We start from the raw sequence: 25,949 nt of genomic DNA, 5'->3' as shown, positions 1-25,949 counted from the left end.
GAACACACGTGCTTACACACACACACACACACACGTGCCCCGCACACCGAGCACTGCACTGCCGCCCACGCCGTGTGCACCCACGCCCCACTCCCGCACCCGCCGCTGGCACACGCGCTCACGCGCCACGCGTGCGCCGCACACCCACGTTAGCACCCCGCCGCCTCCCCTCCATTCCCCGCCCCGTCCGGGCCGGCCCCTCAGGCTCCCGCCCCCCCGCGCAGCGGGCGCCCAAATCCCGCCGGGCCGCCGCCGCTTGCTCCTTCCTGCCTCCCCGCCGCCGCCAACGCGCACCCACCGACGGCGCCATGGCCGCCCGGCAGCAGCTCGGTAACGCGGGGGCGGCGAGGCCCCGGCAGCCCGGGGTGGGCTGCGACCGCCCGCCCGCTGTGGTGGCGGCAGCGACGACCGGTCGCGGCGGTTGGAGCCGCCGGGGGAGGTGGAGGGGGGCTGCCCTCCCGCCGGGCCCCGAAATGGCCGTTGGGCGGGTGGGCCGGAGCTGCCGGACCGAGGCGTATTTCCCGGCTGCCGGGTTCAGCTAAACAGGGCGGCCCCGGAAGGCGAGGGGCGGCCGGGTGCCGCTCGTTGAGAGCGGGGCCGCCGCTTCCAACCCGGTAGTTCCCGTGCCCTGGGGGGGGGGGACGGTTCTTTCCCTCCGGGCTGGTTATCCCTTGGCTTCGATCCGAGCTGGTCGGTAGCTGCCGCTGTGTGAAAGAGGGGTTTAAACTCTCGGGGGGGACGAAGAGTAGCGGGAAGGACGGTGAGGGGACGTCCCGCGTTTTGTGCCCTGAGGCAGGGACGCGAGAGCGGCAGCGCTGCCTCCTCCCGCCGGTGTCTCTCCTGGGGGGGGGGGGGGGGGGGGGGGGGGCGCGCTTCCTCGTTGTGGATGTGGGGAAGCGTGAGGCTCTGGTGGTCAGCTCATCCCTCCCCTACCCAGTCACCTCACATCAGGGAAGATTCATAAGCTATAGAACTTATAAAGGCTTCCCTCTCTTAATCCTGTTGTTTTCTTTCTCTGTTCCACTTTTAAAACCAAAATATTTGTTCTCTTCCCACCTGTTAGCTTTACTCAGCGTCTCTGACAAGACCAGCCTGGTGGAATTTGCGAAGAGTCTGAATGCTCTTGGCCTGGGTTTAATTGCTTCTGGAGGAACAGCCAAATCCCTGAGAGATGCTGGCTTGCCTGTCAGGTACAGACACTTTCCTATACACCTCCACCAAAAATGCTTATTTGGGTCCTGAGGCTGCTTAAATTGTTTTCTCTATCTGTGAGCAAATGTGATTGAAAACTGGTCTGAAAGCAAGTCTTCCCTTCCAAAAAAACTCCACCTCAAAAGCCCCAGAGCAAACTTCAGGACCTTCTTGGCCCGAAGTTGGCTGACTGAGGCCAAAGAGTGTTACAGTGCAGGTCAGCACGCAGAGAGGTGTCAGAAGCATTGTGTTGGAGGTGATGCCTTGTCTGCCTCGGGCCAGCTTTTTTCCATGAGACAATCAGTTGTCTTGAAATTCATGATCTGACCCTAGTGCTGCTCTTCACAGCCAGCTGAAAGCTGATCTTTGCCTAGTCCTGCGACAGGAAAGGTGGCACGTGTCAGGAATATGTTGAAGCTCACTGGAGATCATTTGTCACAAATAATTTTCCCAGCATGATGGTCAGCTTTTTCAGACAGACCCTTTAAGTGTTGTGCATCCACTGTTTGAGAAGGGGCATGTAAAGTCACCGGCTGTTTTGGCCTATGATTCTGGGGAAACTTGTTTTACTTTTTTTCCACGCTGTGATTAAAAAAAACAGTTCTGGCCAAATAAAAATTGTTTCCAGTACAGTGATGAAAAATCTGTCAAGTATTTGGCAGGACAGGTGCCTGTGACTCTTTTTTTGCTTCCAGTGAATGCAGTGATAGGCCCCTGGGACGTATCAGCATGAATATACGCCATCTCTAGAGCTCCCTGTCCTCACTGTTATCCAGCACTTGATTATGTCTCTCTGACTTCTTTGCTTGGCTGTGCTATCAGTGAAGCCTGAAGCAAAGAATAGTCACATTTCCCCTTCCCTCTCCAATTTATTGTTCCTTTACCATCATAAACAGTCACAGGGAGTGGTGAAACTTTAAATGTTTTGGCTAAGCTGGGAAGAAGAGTACTGAGGTATTGCTTCTTTTGAGGATGGTTTTCCATTCTCTCTATAAACCATGTTTACTTGGGATTTGCTTATCTTGGTTATTTCAGTGTATTTGAGAAATAGCCATACTGCTTAGTTGAGTGTGACCCATGAACTTTGTTTCCTTTCATGGGAAAAGCAGTTGTTGCCTCTTTGTCATAGAGGGGGGGTTTGTTGTGAAATGTATACAATTTTTTGTTTTGGGTCACTTACTAGAAAGCAGTGTCCTTTCTGTCTTCTGTCAGATGTAGCTTTTGCGTAAGATATAGATCAACATCTTGTGAAGAGTGAGAGAGCATTAAACCAACATTTTGGCTGTTTCTACTAATCCTTCTGTACCTAGCAGCATTTTGCTAGCTAGTTGACAGATGCCAACCATAACAAAAACAGTCAGATCTATCTTAACGTAGAATGTCTCATCTCGGAACTACTTCCCAGCCTTCCGTAAGAAGGATGCATCCTAGTCTGTCACTCAGCATAGGTTTTTCCTAGCAGTTTAGTAATACACCTTCCATATGTTGTGTTCTTACTGAGATACAATATACTGAAGTTTAGAGGAATCGTGCATGTGTTTTCTCTCTAAACTCCTCCTGTCATTGGTGGAAAGGTAGTGATTTTTTTTTAACAGAGGAACCAAAAGAAAGCTAAGTTTATTTCCCCTCCTTGCTGCCTCCAAAACTCCTAGGTCTTAAATCTCCTTCCAGTAAAACCAATATTGCCAGTAGATCTAAACTACTGCCTTGATGGGGATGATAAACATTGAACCTATAGATTAAGTCAGTATGGCACGTCTGTTACCATGCTGTGTTTTCTCATTGAGCAGAGATGTTTCAGACCTGACAGGGTTCCCTGAGATGTTAGGTGGACGTGTGAAAACCCTTCATCCTGCAGTCCATGCTGGTATGTTTCTGCTAATTTATTTTCAGTCTAAAAGAGAAAACCATGGGCAGTAAGGGTGGGAAGAAGGGGTTGACAGATGTCTCTTTTTAAGGGTTGTGTGGAAGAACAGGGTAGTGAAAACAGGTTTGCTCTAGCAGCAGGAGAGGTGAAAAGCATGGGGTGGAGAAGTGCACAGTGGCTGAATTACTTCCTCTGTTGCTATGCTGGCGTCTATGCAGTTAGTAGAGCTTTTCCTCCCCAGAGCTACAAGTAACAGGGCTTCTCTGTAAATGCCTTTCCACATTCTTTGCAGAGTCAATTTCAAACTGTTCAGGCAGAGAGCTCCACTGAATTTAACCTGTGGATGAATCTGGTGTGTAGCATAAGGAACATGACAGCATAGTCTTTAGTGGGTGATTTCTGGATGTCTAATCTGCCCTGGCTCCTCTTCAGCAAGGAAAATGTGTGATAATTGGTCAATCTGCACGTTAACCCATCTGCTTTTTCATTTCCTGTTATGGTGCTTGAGATCCCTCAAATTGAACCTGTTGCCCATCATACTTGAGGGCTGGAGACAATCTCCTCTGACAGCCTTGAACCCAGGATTGTGCTGTTGCTTACTCTGTGCCAGCCAGTCACCTGCATGTTTCTCTTGAGTTCCTAGGCCCAAGCCAGCCACCTATGCTGCTCAGGTAGAGGCACAGCTTCTTTTGCTTCAGATGCTTCATAGACTTCAAGTGTTGCTGGCTGATGAGTGGCAGGTGCCCTTTTACTCTCCATGAACTCCTTAATGACAGCTTTAGTGTTTTAAGGGTAGCAACTGGATGCTTATAAAGTATGTTTTTGAGGTTGCTCTTCAGCACTTGGAATGCTGTAGGATTTAGCATTGGGGAAAAAAACCTGTGAGCATGGAATTTGAACAGCCAAAGAGTCAGTAAAATGGAATAGGGTAGAGGAGTAGGGGCTGAGGACTGTCTGAACTAGAATCAGAAAGTTTATTGTAGAAAATCTCTGAGGAAAAGCACAGTCTGAAGGAAGATTTTGAATTAAAAAAATGTTTGCTGGTGATTTTGTTCTTTTTTTAATAAAGATGTACTGTTGTTTTTAACTAGGCATCTTGGCTCGCAATATTCCAGAAGATAATGCTGATATGAACAAACAGGATTTCAGCCTTGTAAGGTAAATGTTGGGGGACATGATGCAATTCATCAGTAATCAAAAATGAACATTGGAGACCAGTCAACACCAGTGAATGGGAGCAGTAGGGATTGTAACATCTGCACACCAGAAGATCTGCGATCTCCTTCCTTTTCCCTGTCACAAGATACTATGTTTTTAAAAATACAAATTTTCTACAGATGCGTCTTCATCACTTGTAGTAAGAGAAAACTAAACCAAGAAAGTTACATTGTGGTTTCCACAGGGAACAGAGGTTTTAATGTCTTCTGATTATCTGGGAATTTTGACACTTTACATTTAGTCAGTGTTGGACCACATTGCACTTCTTGCAAAGTTGAATTCAGTACTTTTGAAGCTGGCGCATCTCCCTTCAACTTGGCTCTGGTTGTCTGATCAGATGACAATTCCCGATTTTGAAATACTTGCTTAGTAAATATACCCTTTGAGATTTGCATAATGTTTACTGAGTTTCAACACATAAATAAAGAGTAGACATGAAAAGTGGATCAGGAACACGCAGCATTTGTACAGGCAGAAAACACAGATAACAGGCAGAAAACTTACTTTCTGAGAGCCGTCATGGGAGCAAGTGAGCTGCAGCCAGAAATTGAAGTAACACAGTTTGTGCACTAATGTACCAAAGATTTTTTTCTGGTTTTGTTAGAATGTATTTACTCAGTACACTCACACAGGGCAGTTTGGGACTATGTTTAACTAATTGGTTTTAACATCTAACTAGTGATTGTGACTAACCAATTCTATGTCAGTGGGTAGCTCCTGGTTTAGAAATGAATGGCTGAATTGAACATACTAAATTGTAGGTATAGCCGGGATGGGAGGTATAGTTTGACTGTGGTGACTGGGCTAGAATGCATCTTATTTTTTAAAATTACTTTTAAAAACTGATGTGCCTGGGATGGATGGATTTCCAGGCTGAATTTGAAGACCTGAAATTTTAAACCACAGGAATCGTCATAGATGGCTCAGCAGAGGTGGCTCTTCAGAGTACGCTGCATATTAAAGCAGGCTTTGCTGAATTGCAGGGGGAGTAACATGCCTTTACATCAGTGACTTATAGTGCACTTGCATCCGGAGTAATAATTTGGATTTAGATTGTCTTACATGAAGCAGAAGGAGCTAATCCTCAGCAGGAGGGTCTTTGCATAGTTGCATAAAATTTACATAGCGAAGTCAAGGTAGGAAAACTTGATATTGTTTATCTTGATTTCCACAGATAAAAGCATTAGCAGTGTTAAAGTCCATGGATTCCTGATGGTTTGCAACAGGTCAGGAGCTTGGATTGGAGGGGAGAGGGTATTAGAAATAGAACAGACAATAAAAGGTATCATAGGAAAATTAGAGACATAGGGGGTTCTGAAAACCATACTGGAAACTAATCATCCCTTCCACTTGAATTCATCACGCAGTGTGGAAACAAAGGAATATTAAAAGTTGGACGCAAGTGTATGCATCACAGCAATTCACTGCGATACTGGGCATGCATTGGGGTTTGATACCTTCATACATTCAGATCAAGAGAGTGAATTAATTCTCTTGGGTTAAAAACATTGTGAAGGTCAAAACAGATACCTCCTTTCACTACAGTTCATGTGGTACTGGTAGGATGGGACAGGGCAAATTACTGCTTCATGCTTTCTGGAATACAGACTGCAGCTTCTTCCAGATCAGCTCAAGAAACTAATTCCAGTAAGCTCCAGTCTTACTTTGAGAGGGAAAGTCAGTTCTCCCACCTGCTTTTGTGTGCCACAGAGGCTTTATGAGATCCACGCTGTGCACTCAGGTTTCATATGCTGTTGGTATTTTAAAAGTCCAGAAGGTGATATGTAGGTCATTTTCTGCTCTTGGAAAAGTTGTGGAAAATTAGACTGTTTATGCTTTGTTTGCAATGGACCTTGCTCTGGGTGCTTACTCTCTTAGGAAAGTTGGTGGATGCCTATTTTCAGTACTGCTGAGAGCTGCTTTGAAGTCCTTTGAAATGACTCAAGTTGCACACCAAAATCACTGAACATTTAAACACAGGCCCATGTATTTAAAGAAACTCTTCCTTTTAACTAACTTCTGTAGATCGTGGTTCTATCCACTGTAACATTGTTTAATGCACAGAGTTCAGTTAAATTGTATAATGCCTGTACTGTTTCACCATTGTAACATTACTTGGTCTTTGGCTGAACACTACTGACTCTTAAGTGTTTTGGAGAAAGAAGCCTTGGCTACAGGATTTTATGTTGGTCCCTGATCTGAGAGACAAGGCCATAAAAACACTGGTAGTATCTTGTGCATTCCAAGCCCAGTTTGGCCTTTTTATTTCTCATTGAGTAACCCTGCTTTTCCCCTCAATTCTCAGAGTCGTAGTGTGTAACCTCTACCCCTTTGTGAAGACCGTATCTTCTCCGGATGTAACTGTGCAAGAGGCAGTGGAAAAGATTGATATTGGTAAGTTAAAGGGAGAGCAAATCTGTTCTCCAGGCAGACTTGATAGTTCTGGTCTCTAAGTGGTCTCAGGTCTTTTCTTTTTGTTTGGTGGCCTTGCACACCCATAAAGGAAGTCTGCTAAAGAGCGCAAGAGTTGCAAGGAGCAGGCTGAAAGCATAGTTGGGTAAACCTCATTGCTTTTAAGCAGATCTACAGTTAAAATGGCAAGTGGCTGTTGTGACAGGCTGGCAAACCATGCTGCACAGGTGGGCAAGTCATGCACTGCCCAAAGGAAGAAGCCTGGTATACTGTAGAAGGCTATGCTAGGAAAGGCCAGGTGGAGCATGCTTCCTACTGAAACACGGAGAGCAGATTAAACCTCTTTTGCAGCCTCTGGCAGCGTAATAAAAATAAAAAAACATGAGCTTTGGAGAGAAAGAGCTAAACCACTGAAAGTGCTCTGGGGATTGCTGAAAACTTCACTGCAGGAAGCCATTACGAGGAAAGAGGTTGGTCTGCATATGCGGGAGAGTAGTTAGTACCTGAGTTTGGAAGCATGGACGCCTGTATCATCAGGAGTTTTGCTCTTCCTGCTAGTTGTTAACCCCAAAAGGCTTGCAGTTCCTTCACTGCAGCATCTCTGCCTGGCAGCTTGTGAACAGTACAGGCAGTTTTGTGCCATGAGGTTGGATTGGGATTGAATTTTCTTGCAGTAGTTTAGTCCAAATGATGCCCAGCAGAGCTCTCTATTAAATGTTTTATGGAGTAGTACTCACTCTGCATGTAGCGGTGCCAGCCTCTACTTTTCCTTTGCAACAGCCTAGTATCTTGTATGATTTAAAGTGTTGTAATAGCTGTGCAGAGTCAGATTTAAGGGAGAAGCATGGCATTTTACCTTACACAGAGGACCTGGGCAGGATTCATTAATATTTGCAGAGAGATTTGGGAACCTCAGTTGCTTTGCAGTGTAGAAGTAAATCTTCCTATAGGCCCCTCCCCAGCCCAGTGTTGCAGAAGATGGTGCTTAAGTGATACGTGGAGACAGCCATCCTCTTCAGGGTGTGGCTGTGCTGCTTCAAGGCATTCTTGCCCCAGTTGCTCATCGCAGCCCATTCATGACCTGTTTTCTTGCCCCTGCAGCTTGGCCTGTATCTGCAAAGGCCAATCAATGTGCACCTTCACCAGTGGACTGTGTCAAACTCACCAGCCTTGTGCATTTTGAAGAGCATTCTTACAGTCCCTTCTTGCTGGAGAGAGGGGGGCACGTTCATCTGGCACAAATGGTCGATTGGTGCATGTCCCTTCTTGGTCTCATATGTGGCTCTCTATTATGCCGTGTCCAGAAGGGAAGTGCTTCATGCCTCCATCCTTCTCTTGCAGGAGGAGTTGCCTTGCTGCGGGCAGCTGCCAAGAACCATGCTCGCGTGACAGTTGTGTGTGACCCTGCAGACTACTCTGCAGTAGCTAAAGAGATGGCGATATCAAAGGACAAAGACACCTCCATGGAAACCAGACGTCACCTTGCACTGAAGGTTGGTCGTGTTTGCTTGTAGTGAAGGGCTAGGCCAGACTCGTTTGCCTTTTGTTTGTTCACTTCTTTAAACACCAGATCGTGTGTAAGTAAGTTGACGTGTGTAAGTTGACGTGTGTCCCCATTTTTGTCCCCAGGCTTTCACCCACACTGCCCAGTACGATGCAGCCATCTCTGACTACTTTAGGAAAGAGTACAGCAAGGGGGTGTCCCAGCTGCCCCTGAGGTACGGCATGAATCCTCACCAGAGTCCTGCGCAGCTCTACACAATGAGATCCAGACTTCCCCTGACAGGTGAGGTCTAGGCCATGCTGGCCAAAAGGGAGCTCTGGGATAGCTAGGAAAGGAGGTGGCTGGGCGTGTCTGCCAGTTTTCTTTAAAACTGAAATACCATCTTGTACCTTAGTCCAAGGGATGGCCAGCAGTACCCTAACAACCACTTTATTACTGAGTGGCACTAGCTTTGTAATGAAAAGGTTGAGCTGTGTGAGACAGAAATGCTTGTCTGCTGACCCCCACAAGACTTATTGTAGCTCCACGTTCTCTGTTGGTGTAAGATTGTGTGTCCACACTGAAGACATTTGGGCAGATTTACGTGGTGCACCTTCTGCTTGACATCAGATCCAGATTTTGCAAAGGAAAACCTTGTTATCCTTTTAAGATGCTTTGCTGCTTTCTATTTTCTTTATTTAGTATCTTCCCAATCTTTTTGTGTCACCGTTTACTCTGTCTAGAAACCAAGCAGTTCTTCTCTACGTTTGAATGGGTTTTGTTCTTTTTTTCTTTCTTTGATGGTTTTGAGCAGAGGTTTATTACCTTAGTTTTCTAGAATGCTGCTTCTGCTAATGGTGGCAGAGGGAAGGGATACTAGTCTCATTCACAAGAGTTTGGGACAGGTCTGGTGCGTCTCTACCATTTTACAAGGTGCGCCACTCATCACAACATTGCTGCAGTGAGGGAAACCCCTGTTTTGGAGAGCAAGTCTGGCTACTCTTGTTCTTGAGATTGTTTTTAATGTTGGTGAAAACCAGCTCTGCCTTGTGTGCAGGCATTGTCCTGTTGAACAGACAATGAAGCTTTGTGTTGCAGAATTTCCTTATTTCAATTCTGGGATCTCCATAAGAAGCTTTTCTACACCTGCACTGGAAGTTGATTTGCTTGCAAGTCTGCCTCCCAGTATGGGAGCAGAACATCACTGTGTTCACTTGTTCTGGCCATGGACTATTGCTAAAATGACCCTTTCCCCCTACCTCCTGGAATGCTCACAGTCCTGCCGTGTCAGTACAAGCAGCTCTTCTTGCACGACCAGGGCAAAAGGTTTTGAGAGCAGACTTTTGAATGACCTTTACTCTTGGCATGGATTTCTAATTAAAGGACCAGATGAAGCATTTTGCTAAAAGCTTGCCCTAAATTTCATGGCTGTGAGTGGTTCTGTTGACATCAGTTAGAGACAACATGTGCTTAAAGTTTGGCTAATGCCGGAGTACTTTGTTGAATCAGAGCTATAGTCACTATATTAAATTTATTTACTAGATTTGTAAAGAAATCTACCTGCTAGGGAGCAGGGGATGTGCTTTTTGCGTTCTTCCCTGACAGCACTGCCTATGCACCTTGGTCAAAATCAAGCTCTGGTAGGCTCCCTCAGAAAGAGATGGCTCTTGTTCCAAATGGCTGCCAGTTGAAGAACTCAAAGAACATAAGGGGGAATGTTCTTTTTTTGTTCCCCTTTCACAAGAGGGGAGGTGCATGGAGTCAGTGTGTGTCTTGCTCCAAGATCGTATCACCAGCTTCTGGTAGGGAAGAGAATTGTATTGGCATCTCCTGAGTCTCAAGCCTGTGCATTCCTCACAAGTCACTGAAGCTTTTCAGGGCATTTAACCTTGCTGAGGAGCCAGGGTCATTTGATAAGACAAATTTGTAGTGATTTCAGTTCTTGGTGGAAGAAATCTCTTCTGCTTGCTGTCCAGACTCTGGGGAGCAGACTCTGCCTGCTTTAATGTGTCCATTTGTGTGCTGTGTTTGCAGTGGTGAATGGCTCTCCAGGGTTTATCAACCTCTGTGATGCTCTCAATGCCTGGCAGCTGGTGAAGGAACTCAAACAGGCATTAGGCATTCCTGCTGCAGCCTCCTTCAAACACGTCAGTCCTGCAGGTGGGTGGCTCCTTGTTGCCATGCTTTTCTCTTTGAACAGACTATGACTTTTGGCAGGCCCTGCCAGTGGTGTATCTGTGGCCCTTACCCTGGCAGTCTGAGGAGGTCTCAGGGGCAGGGACCAGCGAGAGTTTCTGGTTTGAGTGCCCTGGCTTGTATTTCCCACTAGGTGCTGCTGTTGGAATACCTCTCAGCGAAGAGGAGGCGCAAGTCTGCATGGTGCATGACTTCCACAAGACCTTAACACCCTTAGCGTCTGCCTATGCACGAAGCAGAGGTGAGAAGCCCAGGAATAAACTAGCATGTCCAAAGAGCTGAGCTTAATTATCAGGACCTGAGCAGCATGCTTAGCACTTTGCAGGCTCTTCCCTTTGCACTGTACTCCTCTGTAGGGTTTTCTTCCTCCATAAGGATCTGACTGACTGACTAAATGAACTGACTGCCTATCAAAAATTGCTCTCCAAGTGAGCAGACATTGTATATTGTTTCGAAGAGGCTAAAAACATTTTGGATTCTATTTATATAGAAGACCTGTATTTTTTGATTTGTGTGTGTATATATATACACACACACATATAAATCTGTGGGGTTTTGGCTAAAGGATGGATAAACAAATAGCTGTGCTGGTAGCCCACTCAGCCTTCCACCGTATATGGGGTGCTCAGGAACTTGAGTAGAAATGTTTCTGCCTGGTATTTGGTGGGTGATTTTTTTTAATGCTTTTGTACTTCAGAACTCACAAAAAAAAGCTAAAAATAAGTGAATAAAAATATCTTCCTCTGCTTAGCTGAGATACTTTGCTAATTGTCTCATTTTCCATGGCATTCCTAGAAAATCTGCATAGATTATAGAAAACAAGCAAACTTACTTGATAAGGGGCACACTGGCTTGAATTCATTTTTCACCACTTTAGGGACCACCTTTGAACATTGCCCTTGGAAAACCGTTGCATGATTGGTAGAAAAACATATCTTTAGAATGGCAGGGACAGAAGAATTGACCTTGCTAAATAGTAGAGCATCTGTGATAAGAGCTGAGTGCCATTAATTGTTCACCTTAGCTATGCCATTAAATATAGAGAATATTTATTGTTTTAAAAAAAAAAAAAAAAAAGCTCTTGGCTACATTTCTGGGTCCGGTTTCTTGTAGGAAAAGCCAGATGGGAGCACAGGCATCTAAAAGCTTTCCTCTTTTTCCAACTGTCTCCTATCTAAAATCTTTCTGTACGATCCTTGCCTTTCCTTGTCCTCTTGCCACCATGGCTACAGCAGAGCTGCTTGCAGTAATGGAGGTAGTCACAAATGCAGTGAAGAAGGAAGAATATCTGAACTATGGGAATATTTAAAGGTGCATGTGTTTGAGGTAGGATTTTCCATCCTTGTTGCTCTTACATGGCCTTTTTTTTTTTCTTTTCTGCTGTGAGATTAGATTATTAGCTGTCATGGAAATTGACTGGATTGTAGGAGCAAAGAGTTTTCTTTGTATTATGCTATAGTTTGGTAAGTTACTAAAAATACAATTTTGCAGGTGCTGATCGGATGTCTTCTTTTGGTGACTTTATTGCCCTGTCTGATACCTGCGATGTGGCTACTGCCAAGATCATTTCCAGAGAGGTTAGTTAAACAGCAGCAAATCATTCGAGTGTAAAAAGGAGAATCACACTAGATGGAGTCATTGGTTTGTAACAGCCGTTCTGTTTGAATTTGACCAGTTTTACTGAAGACTATTTATTGGTCCATTTGTGTAATTCGGTATCCAGAGTGCAGAATTTACACCTATCTTTTGATGCATTTTTCTTCCTACCCACTAAAACCTGGCTGTGTGGGAGAGCCTGTGAAATAGCAGTGCTTGAAATGCTGCTTTCCAGGAGATGATTGCAAACCTCTGCCTCTGAGTAGGCCTCCGGAAACGAACCCTGATTACGCTGTCACAAGTATCTGGTTGAACAGCTGTAATCAGAACAATAGAGGGCTGGAGAGCTGATGGCCAGCTGCTTGCCCAAGGCAGGAATGTGGATGTAGATTGCTACCTGCCAGTTGATACAAGTTATGTGTAGGCTCAGCCATTTTCCAGGCTGCACTTTTAACTTTGCTGGATTCAATGTTAACTTCATAGCTGACTGCATTGCACAAGTCACTAGTTCAAATACAGAGTTAAACAACTGGGAGTTAATGCTTTACCGAACAAGTTCATCCCATTATATGTTGCTTACAATTTTTTTGAGAGGGGGAAGGCACAATGCAAAGGGCTGTCTTGTATGTTGGAGACTTCTTTTCAAACAAATGAAAGAGCATGTTTGACTGGTTTGTGAGGATAACATTTGGGTTTTGATAATTTGTTATTACTTAAAAACAAAAAAACTGCCACCCACGTTGTAGGATAAGAATGTGAAAGGTGTATATCACTTCATGGCACTGATGAATGTAAACTCTTCTTCTCGGTTTCAATGCTGTTAACAGCTCTTTTGCCAATATTTTTCTCTCATCAGGAGTGTCACTGTTGAAATAAGGATTTTTTTGTTTGTTTGTTTTAAGCCATCTTTACTGTTAGGGCTGAGAAAAGTGGGGATGTCCTGCACAAGCTGTTTCCCCCTGGAGGGGGATATTAGTTATTAGTTCCATTCTGCTTAAAGGGATGGTGGGGTATTTTTTACTAACTGTTGCTAAGAGCTTATAGTGCTCTGCTCTTTCCAGGATTGAAACCAATATTGTAATATTGCCTTTGGTATTGTATGGTACAGACAGACCCAAGAGGTGTGCCTTCAATGCGTTTCTGGAAATGGCAGGTGGAGTTTTCAGTATTGGCTCCTCTTTTTTTTTTTTTTTTTCATGTAGAAGCTGAAATCTGTGTGTGTTGCAGGTATCTGATGGTGTGGTAGCTCCTGGCTATGAGGAAGAAGCTCTCAAAATCCTTGCCAAAAAGAAGAATGGTGGTTACTGTGTCCTCCAGGTTTGTACTCCTGCTCCACTATAACCCTCTGCTGCTTTTGCTGTACCTGCTTTTCACTAATGTTAGTGTCCAAATAGCTGGGGGGCTGATCCAGGCCCCCCTACGGTGCATGGATGTGTTTCTTCTGGGTCTTTGGGGATTCCTGTATGAGCTGGAATTCCACCAGCAGTGTTGTGTCACGTTTAGCCTATAGTCCTAGAAGGGAATATTTTTATAATGCCTTCCTTGGCTTTCAAAGTGATGTGGGTTTAAAGTAATTAAATCTATGAACCAGCAAGAGTACTTCAAAGAAACAGAATTTCTGTGCTCTTTCCACTCTTTGCCAGCTTTCCTCTCACTTTTGCTGAATTTGTTTCCTCCCTGAATTCTTTATATCTAAGATATAGTGCCTCAGTGATGTGAGTCTTGGCAGTGAGAATCTTATGTAGTATACCACTGGGGGAAGCCTTGTCTGGGCACGTGGTATTTGTAGAGCAGTCTCTAGTACAGTCAGTGATGAAGATAGCAGCACAGGCAGAGTTTGGACCTGGGATGATGCACCTTTCCATGCTGCAACCAGGATGCTTGTCAAGGAATATTAATATAGTGTGGTCAAGTCAGTGTCAGGTTGCCTTCCTAGTTCCTGCAGTGATTGTTGGGACTTCAAAATCATCCAGTTTTGGTGAACATGACTAATGGATTACATAATGCTGTCAGAGCAGCCAAATAGGTCCTATTTCTGCCTGACTGAGAGACAAACAAGCAGAGAACTTCACTATAACATTACAAAAAGAAAATCCAAGGCTTAGCTGAAGTTGCAGTTGTAGTGTTACTACCAGGGGAGCTGTAGAAGATGGCTCAGGAGCTTCAGGCAAGAAGGAATGAAATTGCAGACAATCTTGGCAGCTGATTACCTCCTGAATTCAATTAGCTTTGCAAGGATGAGGTCGTATTGGTTAAGCCTGTATCTTCAGGGCCTGTCTGCAGAGGGATGCTAAGGAAAGTTGATCTGAACAAATTCAAATGGATTAGGGAAACCGCATAAAGCATGCGCACCGTCCTATTTAGAGCTGGTAGCCTTAATCCAGTTTACTTCATGTCTCTCTAACCTGAACTGGGGCTACCAAATTTCTAAATAAGCCCATGCATGGGTAGACCTGAATGCAATTTAACAGTTCCACTTAGCTTTACCCCTGACACTGGTGTAAATTAACCGTGCTGCATGCTTGTTTGGAGGTGTGCCCCAAGAGAGTGCATCTCTGGAAATGATCGCATTCCCTGTTTAGTGTCAAAGAGGGTTGGGAGCTGTACCTTGAGGCGTGTATGAAGCAACTTAAAATATTTTTACCTTCCTGTGGAAGACTGGAAGACTCTTTCTGTGGACATTTTTCCCTTTCTGTGAAAGACCAGAAGACTTTGTAGATTTTTGTGGCTCGCAACATGGACATTTGTATATAAGCATCTATACTTCATTACCTCTCTTCGCCCCGTAAATGTCACTTTGTGCTGTTGAGACCTTGCTGCTCCAGTTAATTACTTCTGATGATTTGACATTGCTTTCTATAAACAGTTCACTTCTTTTGGATTCTTTAGATAATGTGTTTTAACCTAAGCTATTACTGGATGTTGGCTTTGAAGAGCTCTAAGAATGTTTTATTGGCCTATCCTTTGGCTTTTAGATGGATCCCCATTATGAGCCAGATGACAATGAGATTCGAACCCTCTATGGATTGCATCTCATGCAGAAGAGGAACAATGCAGTCATCGACCGGTCATTGTTCAAGAACATTGTTACAAAGAATAAAAACGTAAGCGTCAGAAGATAAATGAGCTTAAAGATTGGTGGGATGAACTGGTGTGCTGTTATCGAGGAAGTCATCACTGTTCTATTTTAAGAGCTCTTAAAATATTTTAATGAGATTTAACTGGCTTTCAACAAAACAATGCAGCAAACTTTCTGAACCAAATATACTTGGCTAAATCAGGTTAGTTTACCTTTGTTTTGATTCCTTGCATAAATAAGAAGAGCTGGACTTTGCCCTTTATCTCCGACTACCAAAATACTTGTTTTTCTTATAGATAGAATAAGAATAAATAAGAAGCTACCTTGTGTATTTTCTTACGGTGAGACAGCCATGTGCTAAGGATCCATTGTGATCTTACTCTGACTCACTGTTTACTTTCCCTTTTGTGTATAGTGTGTTGTATAAACTCGGCCCTGCTGATACTGCTCATAATTTAGAGTTCGCATCATCAGAAAGTTATCAGTTATTTCTTTGTCTCTGATCTTGTTCTCATTAAAAACAGATGTTAATGAGCATGTGATTAGTCATGGGCTCAGAAGCAAGTTCAGACACTGAGGTAATAAAAACCATTTTAATAAATTAGTAATGGAATGGACTTAAAACTAATACTTAATGCAGATATTGGGAGCTATTTTTGTTGTTGTGGTCCTGTGCGTACTTATGTACTCATGTGCTTTGCTTTTTGCCTATGAGCACATCTGATGACAGTGAGCAAATACAGAAGACTTGGCAGGCTTAGGGCCAGTGATAGAGCCCTCTTGACTTGGTAGGATTGAGTCTTATCCCTACAAGCTATGAGATTAGCTGCCAAAGCAATCACTTAGTTTTTAATCTAAACAAAATTTGCTGGTAATTGAACAAAACAGGATAGTTTTAGTTATCTTGTTTTCCCTCTCTGTGCTACAGTACTCGTCATGGCTTTGGGGGTTTGCAGATCTAGCCAGTTGGCTAGTCATGTTTGTTAGGATGGACCATTGACAATGGCATTTTGTTTCAGCTGCCTGAGTCTGCTGTCCGAGACCTGATTGTTGCCAGCATTGCCGTCAAATACACCCAGTCCAATTCGGTTTGCTACGCCAAGGATGGGCAGGTAACCAAATCGGACAGCTCTGTGGAGCGTGCTTTCACAGCCACGCTGGTCAGAGTGCTTCAGTTTTAAAATCATTTAGCGTACAGGAAGCTATTAAAACGGGTACAGACGAACTGCCCTAGACAGTGCCATGCAGAACAGTAGCTAAACCTGTGTTTCTCAAGAGGCTGCTTCAAAACCTTGGTGTAATTTTTTCATGATAATGACAGGGCTGGCTCTTTCAATGATAGGGCTGGAAAAGCTCTTATGTGCTTCTGCAAGTTTGGCCTTGAGTCATTTCTTTCTAACTACTCTGTCCTTTTGTGTCTTTTTTTGAGGGCATGTACATATGTTGTAGTCTGTATAGAGCCTTAGGAAATGACAGCAGTTTTCATAGCTGGATTCTGACTGTCCAAATGGGTCTTAGTTATATTTTCATTTTTTTATATAAGAAAGATGGGATGTACTTTCTTTTTTCCCTTTGGGGCATTCTCCCTGATTTTTTTTTTTTAAGCTTATGATGGATGTTGGGATTTACAGGGGCATTATCAAATGTGTAGTTGAGATATGAATCTTGAATTTAAAAAAAAAAAATCCTTTCTTTCCACATTATCACTAGGTATTCAGCTTAAATCAGTTATCCAAAAGTTGTTGTAAAGGTATTAAAAATTGTATTTTTGCCCAGCAGCTCATTCTCATAATGCTGTTTAGCTGGTTCTCTGTTCCCCATGGTAACTCTTCCATAGGCCTGGATTATTTTAAAAAAATACAGAAGAAAAAGACAAAGAATGTTTTTGATCTTGACCTTTGGTACATAATAAATCGGCAAAATGGATCAAATAGTGTGCCCTACAGGTACAGACTGTGAATGAACTGCAATGCTGTCTTTTTTGCATGGGTACTCATCTGCATTTGTCAGATTGTTGTTACAGCCTGAAAACATTGCAGCGCTGTCTCACAGTACTTTCTGAGGTCATGTGCTGTATGGTTCTTGAAAACATGTCTCTGGAGATCGCATTTTTCTTTTATTCAGCTTTGGGTTTTTTTTCTTGCTTTTAAATGGTTCTCCGTACTCAAGAGTGTTAGTTCTCGTAGCCCCAGAACAAAGGTGTCACTATCTTTGCTCCTTTTCCCGTATTACAGCAGCAATTTCCCCAGTGCTTTTGCAAGTCTGGACTTAACGTGGTGCTGCAGATGTTTCTGAAATGTGTGTGGTAATGCATGTACCATATGGAAGGGAGAAGGCATGAGGGAGGAGTGAAAAGCAGTGTGGGCAGGCAGGGATTTAACTAGCCTGGCTTCAGTGATGTTTTGCATACTTGCAGGCATATCTTTTTATCAAATATAAATGTGCATTGTCTTGGTTTGTTGTATATGTGACAGGGAAGGCCAAGATCAGACGTCTATATACTGCGCTAAGAAACAAGTGACTTTTTTAACAGTAAAGATGTGCAGCCATTACAATCACTTACTCGAGGAGGTGGTGAATCTGTTGGGTTTTTCAGATCAAAGCTTGATGTCTACCTTAAGAGACTCATTACAGTCCAAATGCAGAAACGGCAGTGTGGCATGCTGTAGATGGTGATGGAGGAGCTCAGATAGGAGCTTGCTCCCTCCTGGTTTTAAAACCTCTAAAAGCTTCCTGAGACTGTTAAGTATTGAGACCATTGTTTTTAAGGTACAGATGGGGAAGGAAATAAGGTCCGCTGAAAACCAGTCTTACTAAGATAGTGATTAGCTCAGATTCCTCCTGGTGATGCTGTGCAGAACTAACTCTGGTCATATCACCTACCAAGACATAACATCAGATGTGTACAGGAAGATTTGGGTGCAAACCAAAAAAATAGCACAAATCAAGAAGGAGGGATGGAAAGGGACTTCCAGATTGTTACACTTAAAATGCTTTTCCAGGATCTGACTTGGTTTGGGTTACATGAGCCAAGCCTGGGAAGTCCAGCTTTCTTTCAGTTCCATGGCTTTTGGTTTTCCAGGGGTTATTTCAGCCTCACAGCATCCTCGTTGCCTAGCAAAACTCTTGTGTATCAGACATCCAGAACGTTTTTGACAGCTTGGCTTCGTTGAGTTCATGAGTGGATTGGCCACTCCAACAAGGGCTGGTGCTTGTGTTAATAAGTTCTAGGAAAGCATAGAGTGGGAGGAAGCATTTATGGACTTAAGTGTCACTTAATTTGCAGGAAGTCAGCTGCCACTAATTGCAATAAACACTTTCACTTGTTTTGTCTTTCAGCACCAGAGAAGCCAGTCTGTAACATGTTGATTTACACTTTCTTTAATGATACCATCATGTTTTAAATGAGCAATTTGAAATTATTCTCTTTCTTTATTCTCTGCACTGTAGGATAAAACAAACCTGTTAATTTACCTTACTGTTTTCCACTGATGGTGCAGACATTTGTTGGTAACTTCATTGTTTGTTTGTCTTCCCAATTGCAAAGTCCTTTATTTGATTTTTGTAATTCCAAATGTATTTAGGGTTTCTGTTTTCACTCATTATTCAGGGTAAATCTGAGTAAATCCAGGCCAACCTGGACCATTTTGCAAGGATCCTTTGGGCATTATCCATCTCATCCACTCCGTGCTTTTGCACAGTATTCCAGCTATGGGGCGTGTTTGGCCCTCCTACGAGCCGAAGTGTTTTAGTCAAGTAGTTCTCAATTTTCACCGAAGCTTTTTTTTTATTAAGTGATTTTTCTACTCACCCTGTATTGCTGTCTCCTTTCACTACTCACAGTTAATAGGCTCTGCTTAAGCATTTTTTTGATTCCTAGGAGATTAAACTCTGAAGGAAACATAATTAATTTTTCTGTAGAGAATAGGCAGAAAGTAGAGGGGGAGGGATTCCTTTGTGGAGGATTTTGAGGTTTCAGCTGTGTTTTTGTATGGGAGAAAGCCAACATTTGAGGAAGGGAGAGATGAGGTGTAGGAAGAAGGATTTTTACTTCACACAAAGTGAAAAAGGTGTGGAGAATAGGTACATTCAGACAGGCCAGTGTGAAGAGAGATTCAGGTAAAATGCTATAGTTTGCACTAAGCAGAAGCTCAACCTTCTGATTTCTCCTCTTTAGACCAGAAATTCCAGGCTAGACTGAAGAAATCTTCCCCAGCAATGTTGCATCAAAACACATTTTTCTACAAAAAAGGATTTCGCTTTCCCTGGATCACCATTTTCCAGTGAACTGCATCTTACCAGCATGTTCTTCCCAGGCTGTAACTGTGAACTTCCTTCTAGAACCATGTGGGCTCATCAGGAGGCACAGCGAAGCAGCTTTTATATTCTCTTGCCTGTTAAGCCGTTATAAAAACAGTTCTAGTTGTTGTGGATAATATCTCTGTAGATTTGGGGATGCCTGCGAAGAGTTTACAAGGATACATCACTTCAACTGAAGTACAAAGTTCCTGCCGTTTTGGAGTTGTTGAATATGAGCCAAAGTTCAGTTATGCATCTTTTGACAAAATTTAGGTCACAAAAATGTAAAATATTTTGAGTAGCTCATGGAGAAAAGGAAAACGCTCTTTTTGAGAAGGGTGCTTGGGTGCTGACAGGTAGGAGAGCTTGATTTCTAATGTGTGCCCATGAAGGAGCTGTGTGTTTGGGGCTGCATTGCCCTGAAAACACTTTCTCCAGTACTGTTGCCCTTTAACCGGCTGAAGGCCGGGGCTTGCAGCAGGCTAGCCAGTTCCATCACAGGAGTGCAAGGCCACAGGTCACATGTACGTGATGAAGATAAGGCACCGTTCTGGCTGGGAAAGGGCAGAGAGGACATTGCACTTCTGGCACGTGACATCACATTTTTTAGAAACTTGGGGATGTTTCATGGTATTTTGGCCCCTGCTACCAGCAGCCTGTCCAGTACCCTCTACCATCTGCATCCCAAGCTAAAAATTTCTGCCTTAGCCTAGCCTGGCTTGCTAGGCCCACTCTTAAGGGGTGGGTGACAGTTAATGGCGTGCAGTGTCTGACAATTTTAAATCCTCTCCTTTGTCCAGGGAGAGAGGAAAAATCTCTGTGGAAGAGACGATATACCTACGTGCAGCTGGCATTGACCTCCCTTGAGATGCAGGGTCCCCTGCAAGTTTGATGGTTAAACAGAGTGCACTTGAGAGTAGAGGTCGGACATCAGGAGTGTTTTGGGGGGGGGGGGGGGGAAGGGGAAGGTGTCACTAAGCCATGAGAAACTCTGCAATATTTAGTATTTATGATAATACTAATATCCTTGTGGGTTTATTAAGTACTGATGACTTCAGTTATAGCTGAGCAGTTGATATTAGATAGCAGCCCAAGTCTTTCATTTGCTCCTTGGGGGAATAGTATCCAGCAGCATGTTTTATGGTTCTGGTAAGAGGTGAAGTCACTGTGTCTCGATGAATGAGAAGACAAATGATTCATTCCTCTGAGGGCAGCCTTTGACTTACGGCTTTACCATCTGTTTTAGTCTGAGCTGGAAACTCTGAGGCATTGGCCAGAACTGCTAGCCTCAACACAGTGTCCATGGAGCAGTCCCCCATGTGAAGAGTCTGGTGAACAGTTCAGCTGTGGCTTCATAGGCAGAGGAAATTATGGGAGAGAGACTTGTTTTCCATCAGATCTCTGGTTTGAAATGGCTGGAGCTCTCTTTGGAAGGCAGGACCCACAGCTCTGAAAGCCATGGAGAAAAGTTACCAGCCTGAGTTTGACAGCCATGGTGGCTAGGTCTGGCCTTTGTGTGCCTGGCATACTGTCTTGGCAGAGGCAAAGCTGAGGGACAGCAGACAGTCTGGAGCCCAAGAGACCTCAGCTCAGTCCCTGCGCTGCAGGCAGACCATATCTGCAGGGGTGGTTCTGCCAGCATCCAGTAACCAAGATGTCTCCAGCCATGTTCAATTTTCAGTGGTGTCAGCACCTAAGAGTTGCCTTTGTCTCCAGTGCAAGTTTGCACCAGCCCAGACGGGATGCAAGAGCTTGTTTGCATTGTGCATTGAACCATGACAAATGGCTTGCAGAGTTACCTAACCACCAGACTCCAAAGAGTCTCTACATATTTTAATCTATAGTGTACCTGAAAAAATTGACAGAGGTTGAATGTGTCTGATGAGAACTCCAAAGAAAGTGGTCTGAAAAAAGCAAATGGAAACTGAGCAAGTACCATATTTTCATAGAAGCTTCCTTGAGGAAAAAAAAAAAATGCCTTTTGGATTTTGCTTCCGGAAGCATTAGGTCTGTTTGATATCAAGCACAAGTGCTATTAAATAAGGTTAGCAGCAGCAATTTTTAAAATCCTGGACTCTGGCAGATGGCAGAGTAGGAAATGTGTTGGTAGCTCCAGGGCCTTGGTAATTCATGTGATGTAATGGTCCTATTGGCCAGCCTTCCTGATTGAGCAGTGGATTTACTTTCTTATCAGCCTTGACAGACAAACTGCCCTGTAATCCACCAGATAACACAGGTGGTCTGTTTAAGCTGTGTATGCCTGGCCCACCAGAAGAGATTATGGTGTTTGGGTGACCCAGGCTCAGACTTTAATCCTCTAACCAAAGTGCCCTTTCCAAGAACAGGTAGGCAGCCTATCATCTCTTAGCAGTCACATTTGTTTCTACAACCAACAGGACTTTGTTTTGCCTTAAACAAAAGCCATAATTGTATCACTCTCCTGAGGTTAATGGTTTGACTCTGATGACTGGGGCTATGTTATTTAGAAGGATGAAAGAATGTAGTGTCCTCAGAGTGACTGCCAGCTCAGCAGAGCCATGGAAGTTAGCAGTGCAGAGAGCTGTCCCTATAACTAATTTACAGGATTGGGGATGCAGGTATTTTCAAAGTTTTCCTTGCTAATTACCTACACTCTTTCTCTGCTTCAGTGAGGAGCAGCTAATTTGTGGGAGGTCTTTCCTAATTGCCTGGCTGGAATGCAGCTCTGATTGTGATCTCTGTGCAGCAAGGCGTGATTGTGCTTTGTATCTATATGCTTCAGGTCATAGGTATTGGAGCTGGTCAGCAGTCCCGGATCCACTGCACGCGTCTGGCTGGTGACAAGGCAAACAACTGGTGGCTCCGGCACCACCCGCGTGTGCTCTCCATGAAGTTCAAAGCAGGTGTGAAGAGAGCAGAGATCTCCAACGCCATTGATCAGTATGTCACTGGGACCATTGGTGAGGTAAGGGCTGGCTGAAAGGTTTCCCTGGAGACTCCAGCTTCTGCGAAACAAAGCTGGAACTACTGCTTGAAATATCAGCTGTGGGTGCTAGGACCTGGCAACCGGGCCTTTTCTCATTCATCTCAGTTTTTCTTCCAGTTCCAGAAAACCCCAAGTCCTTTCATAGCTCACTTCAGAGCTGGTCAGACTGTTTCCTTTGGCATAAAATGACGCCCTTACCATTTCCACCTTCTTCCTATACTGAGCTGTTTCTGTGCTGGCTCCATGCTGAGGAGACATTTGTAAGGACTCGGGCAAGTCCTTACAAAGGACAAAGTCTTAAATTTGTAAGGACTTCAGGCAAGAGGGGGCTTGGTAGGTTACCACTTTTGGAACTGGTCAGCCTTTATAAAGGTAGTGATCTCTGTTAGGACAACAGATGCCAGCCACCTCTAACTCCATGTGAGTCGCTGAGTTCCCTTCGTGCCTCTGAAGGTCTGTAGCCAGCCAACAGGAAGCTGTAGGTACCAGGATTTGGGTGTTTTGACTATGGCTTGAAATGTCCACAGATATTCTCTACAAGAAGCCTCCATGCTGGCTGTCAAACTGTTAGAGCCAGAGGTGATGGGTGCACTTGCAGGATTTGGTCTTTACGTAGTACTTAAGCCTGGCTTGAGCTTTGTGCCTGGGTGTCAGTAATAGATGATCCCAAAGAGCTGGGGGATCAGGTGGCCAGGGCCCAGGATGGTGACTTCCCTAAGGTCATTTAATGGCCCAGTGGCAAAGTGTCCTGATTCGCCCCTCTGATACTGCACCCACCACCTGGAACCTGGTGCTGGAACCTGCCCTGTGCTTTGGTGTGCAGCTTGGTTTCATCTGATAGTTCTCCCCAGCAGTAAGGAAGGGTTAAAGCTACAGTTAATGTTTCAACTCTCACTGCCCTGTCAAGGCAGCTGTCCTTCCCTTCTTGCATGGTGCTGTTTGCTTGTGTGGCATTTTGGATTCTCAGAATCCGTCTGACCTCCCTGTTACAAGCAGTAGTGAGACAAGAAAATAGTATGTCCTTTTTAAGTATCAAAGCCAAGAGCTAGATTGGGGACCTTGTGAATCACCTCTGTGAACAGTTGCTTGTTTAAGGGGGTAAGAACTGGAGCAGTTGCTATTTCAGAAGGTGAATCATAAACCAAGCTGCTGTCTGTCGTGTTAAGTCATCTACCAGATCCTGTTTGCGTGTGCTGGCATTTACACAGAGCAGCATACTGCAGGCAAGCCAAGCAGAGCATCTTGGAATTAAAGGGGGGGAGAAGGAATCCCTGAAGCCCCGGGGTGAGGAGAGGGAAGGAAAGGAGTTAAAAGAAGGCTAAAAGAGCCAATGGTGGTAATGTGTTCCCACCACCACTGGGGATTTTAAGATCCCTGGTACGAAGCTCCCAGCAGCAGAGCTGTGGGAGCAGAAAGCACAGCTGAGCTGGGTGTCAGAGGGATGCCGTCATCACTCATCCTTATGTGCTCCTGGCAGGGGACTGCCAGGAGCCCGTGCTTTGGGGCTGAGCTGGCTCTCTTTGTTCTTGCAGGATGAAGACCTGGTGAAATGGCAGGCAATGTTTGAAGAGGTGCCTGCGCAGTTAACAGAAGCGGAGAAGAAGCAGTGGATTGCCAAACTGACTGCTGTCTCTCTCAGCTCCGATGCATTCTTCCCTTTTAGGGATAACGTTGACAGAGCTAAACGGGTAAGGTCATGGCAGGGCCAGGATGTCAGGGTGGCTCCAAGGAAACGTCTGCTCAGCCTGGGCTTTTCCTTTGCATTTTGTGCAGACTGCTGAGGAATGTCTCTGCTCTGCACTGCTGGCCAGAAGAGCGCATCCTGGGACGGATGTTTCCTGTGGTTACTGGTCTCACATGGATAGTAATTACCCAGCCATTGCTCAGTTTGTTGATTTGGGGTGAATAGAGGATTAAAGTTTAATAAACTGTTTAAGAATATCAAGACAAGGCCTATTGCTTCCAGAGGAACATTTTACACTTATTTCTGAGCTGTGGAGAGAACTGACTGCTTGCATGAGGAACTCCCCTGTGAATGGCTCTGGGCAATGGAAGCCTTTGTTTGTTCAACACTTAGTATCCTGGGATGTGGATGAAGGACTGGGGCTGCCAGCTCCTTTTCAGGGGGATTTTGGTTTTCAGTCCTCTAATCTTTCCACTTATCTCTGTTTTTGTTCAGAGCGGAGTACAGTTCATCGCTGCCCCATCTGGCTCGGCTGCTGACGAGGTTGTGATCGAAGCTTGCAATGAGCTGGGAATAACTCTCATTCACACCAAGCTTCGGCTGTTTCATCACTGAGTTTGCCGTGGGCTGCTGTGGGTCCCTCTTTGGTCACAGTCTTACCAGCAGCAGTGACTGGAATATCACCAGCTTAATTGGGAGGCACCTGCAGTCTGTGCTTAGCAAGTGTTTGTAAGATCTGAAAATGAGATCTTTCCCTGCGTTAACAGAGAATGAAGGCGCAGGAAGTTGGCCTCCAATGTAGAAAATGTCTCTTTTGCAAATAAATATACGGTTCTTAGCTATGTGGAGTCTGGAGTCTTGTGTCATCCAAATACTGTGTCCTTGGGAAAAAGGTTTATTTTTGAGGTAAATTTTATGGTCCAGACTTCACTAATTCATTAGAAGGCCTATGGAATGGTATAAAAGCCTGGCTGATGCCCAACTTCTCAGTGAACTGATAAAAATCTGTGTTGCAACTGATGAACTGAGCTGCTTTTTTTTTTTTTTTTGGAGTGGGCAGGTAGTTTTCTCCAGGTGCTTCTAATCCATTATCCTCTTCCCTGTGAGGAGAGGGGAGCGGGTCCTTTGTGCAAGGCAGCCTCGGGTTCGGTGCTCTGAATCCTGCCCTAGACATGTGCTTTGGGCTGAGAGGCAGTGTCAGATTGCTTTCTCCAAGGTAAAAGACTCATTCCTGCGAGTTTGACATGCTTGTTCTCATACCGGGGAGTTCAATTCAGAGTTCATAGGCAGGCATCTGGGAAGCATCTTGCCTGAAGCCACTTCCCTTCTCCATTGTGCGAAATTTGCATTAAGCAGATTTGAACTCTGATTAGAAAAACAAAGCGAAAATCTGGAGCACAGTGAGACGAATAAAGTAACAGCCCAGACACGTTTCTGCTGGCAATCGCTGTGACCATTTCAAAGGGATTTTTTTGGTTCCATTTTATAAAATCTGTTCAGTTTTGGCAAGGAGCAGTCTGCAGTTTTGCAGTAAACACTTCTGTCGCGGCTCTGATCTCAGCTGGTACAGAGCAGAAAGTCTGCATGTGTTCCCCTTGCTCCAGCAATAGCAGGGGCGCATAGGTAGGAGATGGACCTGGAAGAGGGGAAACTCAGGCTGTGTTCCTGGCTCTGTTGCTGACTTGCCATGACTGTGGGCACCCGTTTTTATGTGACCTGACTGCCTGTTTGATGCAGACTGGTTTGAACTGGGCAAGGCAAAGATACTTCCTGGGGGATGGGACTTGTTTAATAGATCATAATCCACATGCTGGTTTTACCTTAGTGCATTCATTCCATCCGTTCTATGTACACGTGCACCCCTTGCCCTCCTTGTGTCTTAGGCCCTGGGCACTGCCCAGGAATTCTGTGCGCCCAGCGCTGGCCTTGCTCTGGCCTGGAAGGGAGCAGTCTCCTCTC

General features: G+C 44.6%; 1 protein-coding gene across 1 annotated transcript; it reads left to right on the top strand.

Annotated features, from left to right (window-relative positions):
• Positions 1 to 245: 245 nt before the first annotated feature.
• Positions 246 to 24,832, top strand: ATIC (5-aminoimidazole-4-carboxamide ribonucleotide formyltransferase/IMP cyclohydrolase). Its single transcript, XM_076342101.1, has 16 exons — positions 246 to 330; positions 1,064 to 1,190; positions 2,982 to 3,058; positions 4,150 to 4,216; positions 6,582 to 6,670; positions 8,030 to 8,181; positions 8,318 to 8,474; positions 10,206 to 10,331; positions 10,501 to 10,608; positions 11,859 to 11,944; positions 13,191 to 13,280; positions 14,939 to 15,067; positions 16,062 to 16,154; positions 22,103 to 22,285; positions 23,839 to 23,994; positions 24,486 to 24,832. The coding sequence occupies exons 1-16, from the start codon at positions 309 to 311 to the stop codon at positions 24,603 to 24,605; spliced, it is 1,782 nt and encodes a 593-aa protein (XP_076198216.1). The 5' UTR covers positions 246 to 308; the 3' UTR covers positions 24,606 to 24,832.
• The last annotated feature ends 1,117 nt before the right edge of the window (positions 24,833 to 25,949 follow it).

This window comes from Aptenodytes patagonicus, chromosome 6 (assembly GCF_965638725.1).
Source record: "Aptenodytes patagonicus chromosome 6, bAptPat1.pri.cur, whole genome shotgun sequence".
NCBI lineage: Eukaryota > Metazoa > Chordata > Aves > Sphenisciformes > Spheniscidae > Aptenodytes > Aptenodytes patagonicus.
Note: the sequence above shows the minus strand (reverse complement) of the source record. Positions and strands in the feature narration are given on the sequence as shown.